The following is a 15,756-nucleotide window of genomic DNA, read 5'->3' as shown; positions in this document are numbered from 1 at the left end:
TAGCTAATAATTTTACTCTAGAACTGTTTTCCCCCCCAAAAGCCAGATAAGAGCAATATTTATATGTACAGTTGATAAAGGCTAATTCTAAACATAGCAGAATAGTGCTTTCTACCCGATGGAGCAGGATTGTCTTTAATGCAATATCACCTCTGGAAAATTCCACTTCAACCCTTTAAAAATCAACCTATTATGAAACAATTTCACAATCAAGTTTTGCTAATTTTTACTCCCTAAAATAGAATTAATATAAAGGATTCTAAGTAATGGTATGTAAAGAATGGTTTACTTTCTTTAACTTCTCAGTGCGGAAAAAGTTCCCATTATACAGATGAGGAACTGAGGTTGAAACTAATGACTTCCTTAAAAGCAGCATACAGTAAAATTTCTATGTAATATATTAATTTAGGAGGGTGTTCATTAAAGCAGAATGTTAGTTAAACTTGCATGGAATTGTACGCATATGTGAAATTGGAATGGGATTTTATGTATTTGTAAAACCCTTAACAATACGGATTCTGGCTTTTGCACTGGAAGTCTAGTAGCTGAATTCCATTATACTAGGAGATGAATGATTTTATCAGATCTAAAATCAACATTCTCCCTATTTACCTTAACTTTTATTCAAACTTTGATTTATTCAGGCTTTCATATAGTTTTCTAGACATGCATCTGGACCATTCATCTGACTGTAACTCTCTTGCGTTAAAAAAAAGGTCTAACGGAATTGATTTTCAGAACAAAACAAGGTTTGTGGCACTTTAAATTTGACTTTGGTTGTATAAGGAATTTGGCTGGATAAGTTATCTCGGAAAGAAAATAGGGAATGAGTAGGATCTGTTCTCACCTGGTTTTAGTTTATGGAGATTTATCTGTTCCCACAAGTAGCATAAAGCATTGGAGTCAGGTGTTTACCAATATTAACTCTTATTTATGTCATATTATTTGAGATAATCAGTGACAGTTTCAAATCCTGTGGGAAGTAAGGGTTTTCACTCCTAACCATAACAATCTTTAAGACTTACAGATATGTTATCACCTAATGCTAAGCTGTACTTATCCATGATGTGTGTCCTAGACAACATGCAGTACCATCTCTGGCAGCTGTATTCACCTTTCTGTGTCTAATTTCTCAGCCATTTTTGTTGTGAGTGGTGAGGAATCATTTTTTTGCATTATAAAAACAAATATCCAGTTGCATGGTATCCAATCATGTTGCGGTTAAATGTTGGATGTGGAAATCCTAATCTTTCTCCCACTCCTTTACTTTGTAATATAGGGTAAAAAATGGAATTGGAGATGCTGTCACAGAAATACTTCTACTTTTCAACCATTCTTAATTACCTACATGTTCAGAGGAAGAGTTAACAGTTGAATAACTCATGTCCAGATGACATACAAGTTATGTTTTAAGTTAGGATAACTTAAAAACAAGTTAGAATTTTGGATTGGGCCAATCAAATTAATGTTTTTCAGTAATGGGATCAAACTTGTGCAGGTAGTCCTCAACTTATGATTGGTCACTTGGTGTCCATTCAAAGTTACAGTGGACCTACATGGGCATATTTGCAACCTGGTTCTGAGGTTCCATTGACTGTGCCACCCCTGTGGTCACATGATTGCATATAATTTACTCGATAATCACCCCACATTTATGGACGTTTGAAGCACCCTTTAGTCACATGACCTCTTTATACAACAGTTTTGCTGAAAAAAAATTACTTCCAGTGTCTGCAATACCAGCCCATAGCAAACCATTTGTTCACTTAAAAACCAGCATCATTTGCTTAATGACTACCACAAAACTGGTTGTAAAATTAGACCAGTCACATGGGTGACCTAATTTATGACCGTCATGACTTACGACCGTGATGGGCAGACTCCATTACAGTCATAAGTCAAGGACTTACGTGCATTATAGGTAGTGGTAATGAAACAACTGCATGATTTCTGTGTCACTTCAAGTTTTGAGCTTGAAACATTTCAAAATTACTTTAAATCAACCTAATTTACATTTAAAGCAGATATTTTGAATTTAAAGATATTTTTATACTGCTACTGAACAATATTGTCACAAAGACCTATGGAAACTCTCGAATCAGCCACTGAACTATTTAATCTCTCAACACTTTTTAAGACATCTGGTCCCCTGAACCATATGAGCTCATAAAATCTTTCTATCTTAGCATTGTATATCATAGAATCACAGAATACTTATTTCAGTTTATTTTATGGATTAAATAATTATATCTAGGATGTTAATATAGTATCTATAGTTACTATAGTTTATAATTGGAATAGCTTGCAGTCTTGAAGCATAAACAAAACAAAAACCAAAAAAAACCTATGTGACAAATCATGAAGCCAATGTTCTACACACATAATAAATAATTGTCTAATATAGCAAATCCCATGGATGTTTTATGTGTCTTTTTAAGACAATATTCAGATGCTATTTATAGTATATCAAATTATTAACCTAAATTATTAACTATTAGCATTTTAATATTGAAAACAAAATTTAAAATCATTCTAATATTTCTTATTATGTTGTATATATTGAGTAGTTTAGAAAAATGTGAATTTTAGTGATGCAAAGATATCTTGTTCCATATATGCACTAAAGAATGGAATCATCATACTGTGTGAAGTAAGTGGTGTTGCTTTGTTACACTGTATTACATTTAATTTGTAATCTTGTCCTTAGTTATCAAGTCTCTACACTATCCATCTCACGTAAGTTATATTGAACAGCTTACAAACAACATAATAAAATAATGTGATTAAAAGCAGTTAAAAACAGAGTTTAAAAGAAGATAACATTTTGTAAGTTAAAACTAAAAAATCAAATTTAAGAACAAGGTTAAAAGGTTAAGGTGGAAAAAATATCCTCAAGCCACCAGCCATCCCCAGGGTTGCATAACATTCTTAGACACTCATTATAATTGGCAGACCCATGCCTTAACCTCTTCACAAAAGCGAAGCTTCACCTCTGGGGATAAGATGTTCCAACGAGCAGGGTCAATGGCATAGAAGATCCTCTTCCTAGATCTCGCCAGTTGTATTTCTTTAATTGACAGGATCCATAGCATGACCTCTCTGCCTGAGCAGCTGGGACAACTGTGACAAGACAGTTTCCCAGGTAATCTTATCTATGCCTTCAAGGGCTTTAAAGATGATAACTACCATCTTGCATTGACCAGAAGCAAAGTGACACCCAATGCAACTTGGGTAGCAGAGGTGTTACATGTACAACCCTAGGGGTACCCAGAACTCTTTGCACAATTGCATTCTTTACCAGTTTCAGTTTCTGGATACTCTTCAAGGGTAACCCCACGTAGAGCAGCCTACATTGCAGTACATCATTTGAGAGATAACCAATGCATGGTGGCTGAAATGAGAACAAATTGTAGGATTAGGAGCAAATTTTATTAATATTGTTTATGTAGCACTTAAGGTTTAATTGATATAGTTGATTGATTCCATAATTTTAAAAAAGATACCATGTATAAATCAATGGTGCATTCCTTGTCTGTATGAAAATTAAAGATTGTTCATTATCTTCATACAATACCTCAATTACTTCATAATACCTGTATAAATTACTCTAAATATTTAGTAAAATGTTCATAAAGTTTGGCTGTAAGTTGCAAGATGTATGCATAGCTCCTGCCAGGTTTAAGAAGTGTTTTATGCCTCCAGGTGGTGTCATATTACAGCTTCAAAAGTTCCGAACACCATAATTAATGTCATGGGTGGTGAGATTTGAATGACCATTTTTGGGGACCAAGATTAGAAAATACTATGTTAAACTCTAAAAGGCCATTTTAGGATAACGTATAAACCTACAAATGAATTCTTCTACATTTGCTTTTTAATTATTTATTCAATTTTATATGACTACCCAGTTCAAATGAATGACTCGAAGCAGCTAATAGAAAAAAGCCCAACAACCCCAAACTATCAATAACAAGATAAAAACAATAACAAAATACAACATCAGTAAAAAATACAGTACAAATATTTCAATAAGACTGATTTATGGGCTCCAAGGAAGATAACTTTGTGAAAGTCATATAGGATCAGGAACTTTCTTATGGTATGGGAAAAACAGCCCATAATTATTTTCAAAATCACTTTATAAGAAATGCTTTGTTAACAGTATGGGAAAAAATTAAAGCTAAAATATATCTAAAAATTCCAGGGTGGTTATCAACGATGGAGGCATTTGTACATCCAAACTTGGTAGACTTTGAAAAAATATGGACATATAGAGATATTCTAAATATTGATGGGAATTTAAAATCTAAACAAGAACTGGAAAACCAGGGAATCAACTTGTCATGGTGGGCACAAAGTAGATATGAAAAAGATGTAAAAATGTATGGATTTTATAAGGATCAAACTGTGTTTGATAAGATTTTGTTAACCTCAGATGAGAAATTAATTAAGAAAATGTATAATTTTTTGTTAATTTTGGAAATGGAAAGCGAACAAGTGAAAGAAACAATGATAAGATGGGTGAAAAATTTTGGCTATAATATAGAACTAGAAAAATGGCAAATGTTATGGGAGAGAAACTACAAACTAACAATGTCAACTTCATATAAAGAAAACTTGTATAAAATGTTTTATAGATGACACCTGCCACCAGCAAGATTAGCAAAAATGTTTAAAAATATGTCAGATAGATGCTGGAAATGTAAACATAATATAGGCACGTACTACCACATTTGGTGGCAAGGCTAAGGCTTATTGGAGAAAGATACATACGTGGTTAGAAAAAATATTGGGTGAACATGTTGATTTTAAACCTGAACTTTTTTTACTAGGTATAACGCCTGAAAAGATTAATAAGCAGAGTCTATATTTAATCTTACACATCACCACAGCAGCGAGAATATTTTTCTCACAATACTGGAAGAATGAAGGATTGCCATCAGAAGAAGAAATAATTAGGAAAATACTGGAATGTGCAGAGATGGACAGATTAACTATGAGACTGAAAGATAAAGAAGACACAGACTACTACCAAATTTGGGATTTATTTTATTGTTGGTTAGAGGAAAGAATGAAGGATTAGGAATCAAATATGTAGTAGCATAGCTAATCCCAGACAACCCGTTGATTGGAAAAATTAACATATGTTTATGAAAAAAACCCCAATAAAATATTTATGGAAAAAAAAAAAGAAAAAAACCCAGCAACCCCAAAATATAGAATAAACTATCAATAACAAGATAAAAACAGTAACAAAATACAACATCAGTAAAAATACAGTACAAATATTTCAATAAGACCAATTTATGGGCTCCAAGGAAGATAACTTTGTGAAAGTCATATAGGATCAGGAACAAGTTGATTTCTAATAGGATGGTGCTTCACAGAGTAGGTACTGCAATGTAGAGGGCTTTCTTCCAGAATCTCACCAGAAATCGATCTTTAATGAATGGGACCATAACATGCTTCTCCTCTTGGGACAGGTAGACATGACTGGGGAGAGGCAGTCTTGCAAATAACCTTATATCACTGATTATTTCCAAATATTAGTGGGGTTTTGGGTCTCAATTTGAAGCAAGTCTAACATGAAGCATTTGTATTTGCTTTTCAGTAACATTCATAATATAGCAATTCCTGCTTCCACATAAACAATAATTGGCTCCCGAGTTCTAATTCTGGTAACTTACAGAACTATGAGACATTCTAAACTAAGTAGTTGTTATTGGAACTGGAAGATCACATCTCCATAATTTGGTTTCAGTACAGTTCATGTTCAGAAAAAGAAAGCTCCAAGAAAGGACATTTTGCTTTCTGGTTTATACAGTAAGATCACCTTCCATATGAATTTGGATGGCTTTTGTGGAATATCCATCAGTTTTTTCGCATGGCGCTAAAGTGATTTGCCATTGCCTTCTGGAACAATATTTTACTTTCCTGTGTAACCAGTTATACTGGACTTAATTTTGGTTTTCCATGCAAGTGCAAACAAACACCAACTCTGTTTAACTTTTTAGATAAGCCAGAGTTTATTTTATCTCTTCTTCAAATTATGGATGAATCCTTCTTGCCTATTGTAATCCTACTTGCCTATTAATATATATATTTTGTATAATGGCTTACAGATGTAGAAAATTTCACACTAGTTCAGTAGCAGTTTGTTGTTTGAACTTTAAAATTAAATAATTACATTTGTTTTCTTTAGTTGTAGTGATTATAGTATTTCAGGGAGTAGAATTCATTGTCTCGTGGCATAGCTGCTGTAGTAATTTAAAAGGGTCTTATTGGATTGGATTATCATGAAGATTAATAATTAAATAAATTGTTGCATCTAGAAAGTAGTGCAGAGCCCTTCTTGCCTATTGGGGCTTTCCAAATTCTCCTAGCCACTGAAGTTCTCAGAATAATATTCCTTGGGAGATGAATTTCATTGCCACTGGCAGCGTGAATTGATGGAATTCACACTCTTCTTTCAGGGTAAGGAAGTGCAGCTCAATTCATATAAGGTTACTTTTATTGGAATCTTGTTTATAAGTCAAGCATGGGAAAAAAACATTGTAGTGGTTTTCAAATAATTTAAAAACTGCTATTAAAAATATTAGGAAATACTGTTTATCAGTGGAATATAAGTATATAACAGATTATGTAGAATTATATTATAGAATACTAGAATCAGTAATAGCTTTCCTTGCTGATTTGTTCCCAGTAAAGGCATACTTGAAATGATTGTCTATCCTGTATATGCTCAGTATAATACCAACCATTGAGTTAATCTTCTGTAATTCTTACTTAGATGAGATTTTCCTAAGTTAATAGTGCAATGTGAAAAAATACAGAATATTAGTAGATCCGAAATATAAAATATTACTTGACTTGAAAGTAAAGACATGTAAATATACACACACATACTTGTATATTATAGTTCCACTCTTAAAAATAGTGTTGTTCTTCAGTTGCACGATTTTTATCTGTTCTGGAAAAGTAGGTGGGACCACTTTTTTTTCTTAATTCTGATTTAAATATTATTTTACAATTACCATTTGTCATTAATAAGTATAGATTTCATCCTTCCCCCATTAAATTCTTTATTCATAGGGACTTTATCAGTGGAGTCTAAGCATTGACACTTAAATTCCACTTTCATGTTATAGCTTCCTTTCTATTAACAAAGGAAAATATTAACCAATACAAGTTGAATAAGTAACAATTTCAGAATAAATGAATGCAAATTCTTTTTCATTGTTTTGGAGGAGAAGAGTTTAGAATGGTCCCATTGGTTTTGACAGGAATTTAATAATCTTAGACCTTTAACAACTAGCTCCCAACAATTAAAAATACAAAATAAATTCATAAAGATGGTTCCATCTACTCTGTGCCTGGCAGAAGAAATGCTGGTATGGGTTTATATTTTTTGTATATCTTTTTCTATATCTAGATTAAGACCTGGGGCATTGGATTAGAATCACCATTTGATTTAGAGCTTCTTCAGGGTATGTCAGAGAATAAAATGATTAACCACCATTGCCCTAAATTCCCTGAAGCAAAAACAGGATAAAGATATCATAAAAATTATGGCTGCCACCAAGAACAGATTCCTGCCTTATTACATTTCTTGTGCAATTGACAGACAGCCCATGTGCCACCTAACTTGCAATTCATGAAGAAAGAACAGGTTTCTGAGATTAAACATTATGAGTCATGAAAATTATGTAATATATTTATTGTAGTCTATTTATTGGACTGCAAAAAATACTATTTCATTTTTTTATTCTTTTATTCCCTTTTGAACAATATAACCATTCATATAATGACCATTCAAAGGTACAACAGCACTGAAAAAATATACTTTTTTTCAAGATTCCTGGGGAGTGGGGCCTTTCTTATGGCAGGGCTTTTCAACCTTTTCACCCATTGTACCACTTTTAGGATATGGCAATACCGAGTACCCCCAGTCACCTAGCAAGGTGTCAAAAACTTGATGACCCCCCCAAAAAGGAAAAAAGTGATAAAGTACAGGTAGTCCTCAACTTACAACAGTTCGCTTAATGACTGTTCAAAGTTACAATGGCACTGAAAAAGTGCCCCCCAAGCCACAGCCGAGCAATACACCTGCCTGCCCACCCGGTGGCGCTCTTCCTCCTGTCTGAGGTTTTCATTGTTGTGAGCATTTCTGTTGAGGATTGGCAGTGGGGGGTGGGGTGGGGAGGTGTTTGGTTTTTATTACCCCCATCTGTTGGGTGGTTGCAACAGGTTTTGGTCACTTCACATGACCCTGGGACACTGACCATCATAAATATGAATCAATTGCCAAGCATCTGAATATAAATCACAAGACCCTGGAGATGCTGCAACATTCCAGCTGATCGGCGCTTCTTCTGGTCTCAGCAGAAGCGACAGGATCAGCACCAAGCTCCAGCTGGAGCCTGGCGCTGATCCTGGCGCTTCCACTGAGCCCTGACAGCCCTGAAGCGCCCATCAGCTGGAAAGCGGCACTGATCCTAGCGCTTCCGCTGAGCCCTGACAGCCCTGCAGATCCAGCCATGTCTCGCTCAGGCTTGTGTAGTACTGCCACCGGTTCAGCTCATTCCCCTCCCCAGCTACCACTTTTCTAGGATGGTTGCGTACCACCTGCCAGGTGCCAATGTACCACAGGTGGTACCCGTACCACTGTCATACGGGATATGGTTCTAACTCCTGTTGACTTTGGCAGGGAAAGGGATTTATGTGAAAATCTATGGAATAATGTACTCCATAAACTTCCATTGTACATCCTCTGAGCCAAAAATATCCTACTTAAAATTGATGAGAGAGAGGGAATTACATCCCCCTCCCTAGAAACAAAAAACCCTATTACCATTTTCAGGTTGCAGACAAAATAGAGGTTGGCTTGATTTAGGGCACTGACATTACATTGACATCTATGGCATCTGAGGCACCATATCACAAGAATACAGTAGTGATTATAAATAAAGTATTTAATTCTTCAGCTAATTTGACTAAAGTATATCAGTTCTATATCTAGTTTCCTAGGGGCAATTTAATGTATTGGTGGCTCATGTTAATTTACAAGACCTATCCAATTTTTTTTTATGTACTGAAATAAACCTTTATTCTCTATTCTCAGTTGAGTCCAAACATATGTTATAGTTACTCACATTCTTTCCAACATTTCTCTCATCTTCCACAATTTTCTTCCCTACAAAAGTTTTTCACAAAGCTATTGCCACCTCAGGCCTCAGTGGACTATATGAAGGATTTTGATTGTTTTTAACCACCATGCACATGATTTTTTATTTGTTTACATTCTTCTATCCCATTTGAAGAGAGATTACAGTAACTCTTCACTGTCCCTTTTTGTTACTGCACCTTTTAATTAGACTTGGTCATTCCTAACTTCAGACGATTTATGTATAGTTTAAAAAGTGCATGATTTTCCAAAAATCTCACTGTTTATATTCTGTCATTATGAGGGTTGTCATTTATTTATATTTCTTTTTGTTTAATGGATGTTGTCCTGAAAGAGGACTCTCCTCTTGAACCTGACCTCTAAGGTGACTTTGATGATAAAATTGTAACAAAACATTTGAAGATAAACAGTGACTGTGTTTTTACAACAGACTAGATCTTATTTTCATTTTGCTTATAATGTTTTCTGAAGTCAAACCATTTATGAGGTTGTGGTTAAGGAGATGTACCTTACCAAATGTATAACTAGGGCTTCTTTTCCTAATGTGTTTTACCCATGATATAGCAAAGATGAAAATGAATAATAAATAGCCTTTGCCACTAGAGAGATAATGAAAAATGTCCATTAGACTACAAGTCATTTTGCACAATTTAGAAAGTTTTTAATTGATAATGAAATCATAACATGCAGTATATTGTATATTGCTGGATATATTTGACAGTATGTTAATTATAAAATATTTAAGTGAAGGATGACCTGCTACAGATAGCAGGAACACTTGCATAAATAACACAGCTTACAAATTATTTCTTATGGCTGGTTAATGATCAGATGACTCAATGCGGGATTACTAGAAGACCCCCAAGGTCCCTTCCAGCTCTATTCTGTTCTGTTCCGTTCCATTCCATTCCATTCTATTCTAAAATAATATTTTAGCCATAATTTATTATTTTGGAACAGATAATATTTCAATCCTTGGAAATATTGATTTTGAATTTTGGGTGTAGCTACCTGGTTCTTTTAAAAAAAGTATTACGGCACTTTCTATGAATGTATTTAAGGTTTCTAGGGTTAACCAATAATTTGATCCAGCAACGTAACTGCTTAAGCATCATTCCTGTGTCACGTTGGCTCCCAGTCTCCAGTACCATCTATTATTAGAAGTGTAGAAGTAAATATGTTCTGTGGACCTACATAGCCTGCTAGGCTGGATAATGCCAACTGCTAGCCTTTGAAAGGGGCGTGTTTTGCTTTAATCTGCTTCTGTGACATTAGTATGAATTTCTGGTTGAAAAAATAAACCTTTCTATAGGAAATCACATTTGCATTTCTTACAGAAGGTTTTTCTCTCAGAAATTCTATAGGAACAGGCATTCATTTGTCTGAAAGATTCTGCTCTGCCTCATAAAATTATAATAATATGTTGGAATAGAAGCAGGGTCATGGAAAAATCAGTATTTCTCAGGCCAGGCTATAGAATGGTTGTTAAGGAGATAAAATGAGGGGAAGTAAGTTCTGCTTACAAGAAATAATAGAATTCCTATTCTGCTTTACTGAGACATCACCTGAAGCACTAGCTGTGCACAAAGGGTTTAGAAAGAATATTGATCTGTGAAATGTATTCAGAAGAGGTAACGTTAAGGCAGTGAGAAACTTGCAGATCAAAACATACAATAAAATACAAGAAATTGGGCATGTGTAATTAAGAAATGTAATATAACAATGGACTAGCATTCTGTTACTATATAGGCTGGGGCATGAATGTATTCAGAATTATGAAAAAAGTTTGGCTAAGTATTAGAAGGAAATTTCTAAAGGTACAAGCTTTTTGAAGAAATTGTTAGAAAAGGCAAATGGATTGTTTTTCATTAGCAATTTTTCATCAGAGATGAACTATAATAAACTATGATTTTTATAGCCCCTCTATCATTTTCTGATGAAAGTGAGAGAGGGGGGCTATAAAAATCAAAGTTTATTATTACAGTATTGGCATGGTATTAGAATAGATTGTCTCCCCACAAGTCTAGCATTCTCTCATCATTATTGTCTGTCTGGTAAGGGCTGCTGGGAATTACAGGCCAGTATACTGAGGAAGGCTGAATTAGATCACTGAGGCCTTGTCAAGTCTGTGGTAATCCTAACATCAGTCAGTTAAATTGACTTTTCTTTCCAGCTGTGAATATTCAGGCACATTAACGATCCATAAGGTCTTGCTATGTGGATACATGTTTGATCTAATTGAATCTGGATTTGTGTTTTATTATACAAATAAATATCTGAAAATATTATTCTTCAGCGCATCAAAGGATTGAAGGAACATTGTTTATTTCTGAATAGTTTCAACTGTGGTTTGCTTTGTTTATATTAACTGCAGATATTTTGTTAAAAGACACATAAATAAAATACAAACTTTCATAGTAACACAGTTTAAATATTTGTATAAATATACAAAGCACGCCTAAGACAGAACTCTATAAATCCACAAAAGTAAAACAGTTGAGCTTTAGGTTAAAGCTGACATTGTGTGATTCAACACAATGGACTAGGATTATGGGACTACAGTTCCATTTGAGAATCTTTTTTCTTTGATAAATGTATTTAACCTATGGCTAAATTAACTCTAACTCTCTCTAATGGCAGTTTAACAGCAGATACTTTTATCTCCACAGATTTGAAAGAACAATACATCATGGGAGCTTTTCTAGACAAGCCAAAGATGGAGAAGCACAATGCCCAAGGGCATGGCAATGGATTACGCTATGGGTTAAGTAGCATGCAAGGTTGGCGAGTTGAGATGGAAGATGCACATACAGCTGTGATTGGCCTGCCAAATGGACTTGATGGATGGTCTTTTTTTGCTGTGTATGATGGACATGCTGGATCCCAAGTTGCCAAATACTGCTGTGAGCATTTGTTAGATCACATCACAAGCAATCATGATTTTAAAGGATGTGGTGCTTCACCATCTGTGGAAAGTGTAAAGACTGGAATCAGAACAGGTTTTCTGCAGATTGATGAACAAATGAGGTTACTATCAGAAAAAAAACATGGTGCAGACAGAAGCGGGTCAACAGCCGTGGGAGTCTTGATTTCTCCCCAACACACTTATTTCATCAACTGTGGAGATTCTAGAGGTTTACTTTGTAGAAACACAAAGGTTTATTTCTTTACACAGGATCATAAACCAAATAATCCACTGGAGAAGGAACGTATACAAAATGCAGGTGGTTCAGTAATGATTCAGCGTGTGAATGGATCTCTGGCTGTATCTAGAGCACTTGGGGACTTTGATTACAAATGCGTTCATGGGAAAGGCCCCACAGAGCAGCTTGTCTCTCCAGAACCTGAAGTATACGAAATTGAGAGATCAGAAGAAGAGGATCAGTTCATCATATTGGCTTGTGATGGTATCTGGGATGTTATGGGAAATGAAGAGCTGTGTGAATTTGTCAGATCAAGGCTTGAAGTCACTGATGATCTTGAAAGAGTTTGTAATGAGATAGTTGACACCTGCTTGTACAAGGTAGCCAGAAATTCTGAAGGAATTTATTGCATTAGAAGTTTTACATGGGGGGTAAAAATCTATATATGCTTTATATAATCTTGGAAAGAGTTTGTGGCACATGTGGAATTTAGAAAAGTGTATTTTGCCAGCTAATACTTGCTCTGGTTATTTTTATTCTGTTATTGATGAAGACCATACAATGCTGATAATGTGTATACTTAAAATTACACTTACTTTGCTAATATATTGCTGAATTTGCATTGTATTTTGTATATTTTTATAATGTAGAAAAATGTGGGTAGTTGATTTATAGAGCCAATTTGAGCATTACTTTTCATTTTATTTTGTAATATATCACAGCACTTTTTTAAAAAAATGGTGCAAAGGTCTTGTTTCTATGATAGATTATCAAGAATCTGAATCAGTTCAGTCCATTTACTATTTTTTTTAATCTAACAGCCTTGGAAAGCTACAACTTTTAGGCTGAGGATATATAATTTCTATATTGGGCTGAATTTCACTATTTGCTTTGTCTTTTTAGTTATTTTTTAAAACATTATCTATGAGATACATGTTGGAGAGTTTGAGTTGAAATATTAACTTAATAATTAAAAGAAGCCTAATTTAAGAATTGATCTTAAACCAGCCTTTTTCTAATTATTAAGCCAGTTAGAAACAAGTTAATAAATTACCTTAATAATCTTAAATTTAAAAATCAGATAGAAAGGTATATCTATATTCTCCTAACTGTAAGTTAGGTTGAAATGAATTTTTATGTGAAATCAAATACCATAGAAGTGTTTTCTTTCATAGCTTAATTGAACTACCCTTTTCTTCCATGCTATTAATATGAAGATACAATTGATAAAACTTACAAATAGTGTGCTTAGAAATGTTAAAAAAATAACTGAAATTTCTTTTTCCTTCCCTTTTTAGGGTAGCCGAGACAACATGAGTGTGATACTGATTTGTTTTCCAAATGCACCAAAGGTATTACCAGATGCAGTGAAGAGAGAGACAGAGCTGGACAAGTTCCTGGAAAGCAGAGTAGAAGGTGGCTCTTTAAGAAAAAAATAAGTAATTTAATTTTAAACAAAACCTGAACAGCCAAGTTATAAATATTTGGGTTTTTTTAATTAAATCCTTAAGTGCCATGGGATATTTATAACACATATCACTTAAAGGTACTTTTGTTGCCTTTTGATACATGTGTAGGTTTATCCTATTAAAATATGTGTTCTTGACTGTTCTGTTTACAGTAGAGAAAAACATAGATACAATGTTTATGTCAGAACCATTACCAGCAATAAATTTATGTTCCAAACAATTTCTAGTTGATGATATTGAAGAGCTTTTAATAGAATTACATTTAACAGAATACTCATTAAATATATGTATCGGTATCTGTTACAGCTGTGTAATAATTCCAAGACAGCATAGTCATAGTCTTGTAACTTGATATTAATATAATTTTGTACAATAGAATTCAAAACCTATTTTGATTTAAATCTTATTTTGATTTAAAGCATGCATTAAAATGTGCATGCCAATCTCTTATATAGCGCCTTGGAATATGTGCAGTGCAATCCTGTGCTTATATACATGGATGTTAAGTATGTTCACAAGTAAGCTTTTATTCATATTACTAGTTGTAAGGCACACTAATATGGACAAATATGCATTTCTCAAAAAAATGAACAGACCGTGAAATTAGATTTAGTCAGAATTCATCAGACCTTTAAAATAGATATAATGATCAAATTGTATTATGAATGTGATTTAATTATATCTTAAGGCCATGGAGTTATGAGTGTGAGTAGTAGGAAATTTTATCTGCTTTATTGAGTTAAATATCTTATGCATTTTTTTATGCTATAAAAGCTAACTGTGTCAGTTAGCTATCTATTAATGTTTGAGATCTTAAAATTATCTCAGTGAAACACCAATGAGTCAGTGTGCTGCAGTGGCTAGGAGACTAAGGTAGAAATCAGGAAACCTATGGTTCCTGTCTCATTTTTACAATTACCTCATTTAGATGGCTCAGGCAAAACACACTTTCTTGAATCTCTCCCTCCCATTTTCAAGAGGGGAACATAATACTGACATACCCGACATAAAGATTAAGATAATTAAGATAATGTTTATGAAATACTTTCAACCCCTGAAAACACCATATGGTAGTATTAAATGTAAAATTCAAAGCAGATTAATGTTACACTGAAGGAACTTCAGATAGTGATTGCTAATACATATTTTTTTTCTACAGAATCACAGTCTTTGCTTATACAATATATTGCAAGCATAGTAAGTGAATGTAATTAATAAGAGTGGAAAGAAGCATTATATAGTGACAACCTAGTGAAGCTGTGTCTTAAATAAAGTCTATATATTATCTGAATAATGGGGGATAAGCAGACATTATGCAGTTTTCTTTACGTTGAGATAAAATTATGTTCAATGTCTGCAGTCCAAGAGTTCCCCATCATTTAAACCTCCTTCCAAGTGAAAACCTTATTCTTCCTAAAAGAACATTTCTCCTTAAGTTTAAAGCAGGGGTCCCCAACCCCCAGGCCACGGCCTACTACATGGCCGTGGCCTATTAAAAACCGGACCCACACGAGCAGCCAGCCGGCATGCTCACATGTAGCGCTACTTGCTCAAGCAGCAGGAGTGCAGACGTGCACATAGCTCAACTTGCACAAGTTGAGCTGCCCGTGCATGTGCGTGCATACTGGTTCTCCACTCGTGCAAGTTGAACTGCACTTCTGCACCAGCCTGCTGCTCACACAGCCCATTGCCCTTTCCCCTCCTGCTGGGTCGCCAAGCTACAGAAGTTGGGGACCACTGGTGTACTTAAAACAATAGGATTTAGTTATGATTCAGCTAGTAAACTGCTTTGGTATGTGTTAGGGTGAACTTCGTTCGCTTTGTCCTTCCTCTCTTACAGAACCTCATCTGTTCTTGTGGAACCCTTGACTTCCATGGAACACATTTGGACAAACCCTGAGTTATCTCATTCTCTCTCTCTCTCTCTCTCTCTCTCTCTCTCTCTCTCTCTCTCTCTCTC

At 34.5% G+C, this 15,756-nt stretch overlaps 1 protein-coding gene across 2 annotated transcripts in view; it reads left to right on the top strand.

The window, feature by feature from the left end:
- PPM1A (protein phosphatase, Mg2+/Mn2+ dependent 1A) overlaps positions 1 to 15,756 on the top strand; it is a 31,834-nt gene that overhangs the window by 6,019 nt on the left and 10,059 nt on the right. Inside the window, exons 2-3 of one of the 2 annotated variants that reach the window (XM_015823819.1) lie at positions 11,854 to 12,707; positions 13,626 to 13,743. In XM_015823819.1, the coding sequence (XP_015679305.1) occupies positions 11,874 to 12,707; positions 13,626 to 13,743 (952 nt within the window). In that variant the 5' untranslated portion in view covers positions 11,854 to 11,873. Of the gene's footprint in view, positions 1 to 11,853; positions 12,708 to 13,625; positions 13,744 to 15,756 lie in introns of those variants that run through there. The other variant, XM_015823818.1, reaches the window with a different exon arrangement.

Source organism: Protobothrops mucrosquamatus, unplaced genomic scaffold, assembly GCF_001527695.2.
Source record: "Protobothrops mucrosquamatus isolate PMUCROS unplaced genomic scaffold, P.Mucros_1.0 scaffold2004, whole genome shotgun sequence".
NCBI lineage: Eukaryota > Metazoa > Chordata > Lepidosauria > Squamata > Viperidae > Protobothrops > Protobothrops mucrosquamatus.
This window is presented reverse-complemented; position numbering and strand designations above follow the sequence as displayed.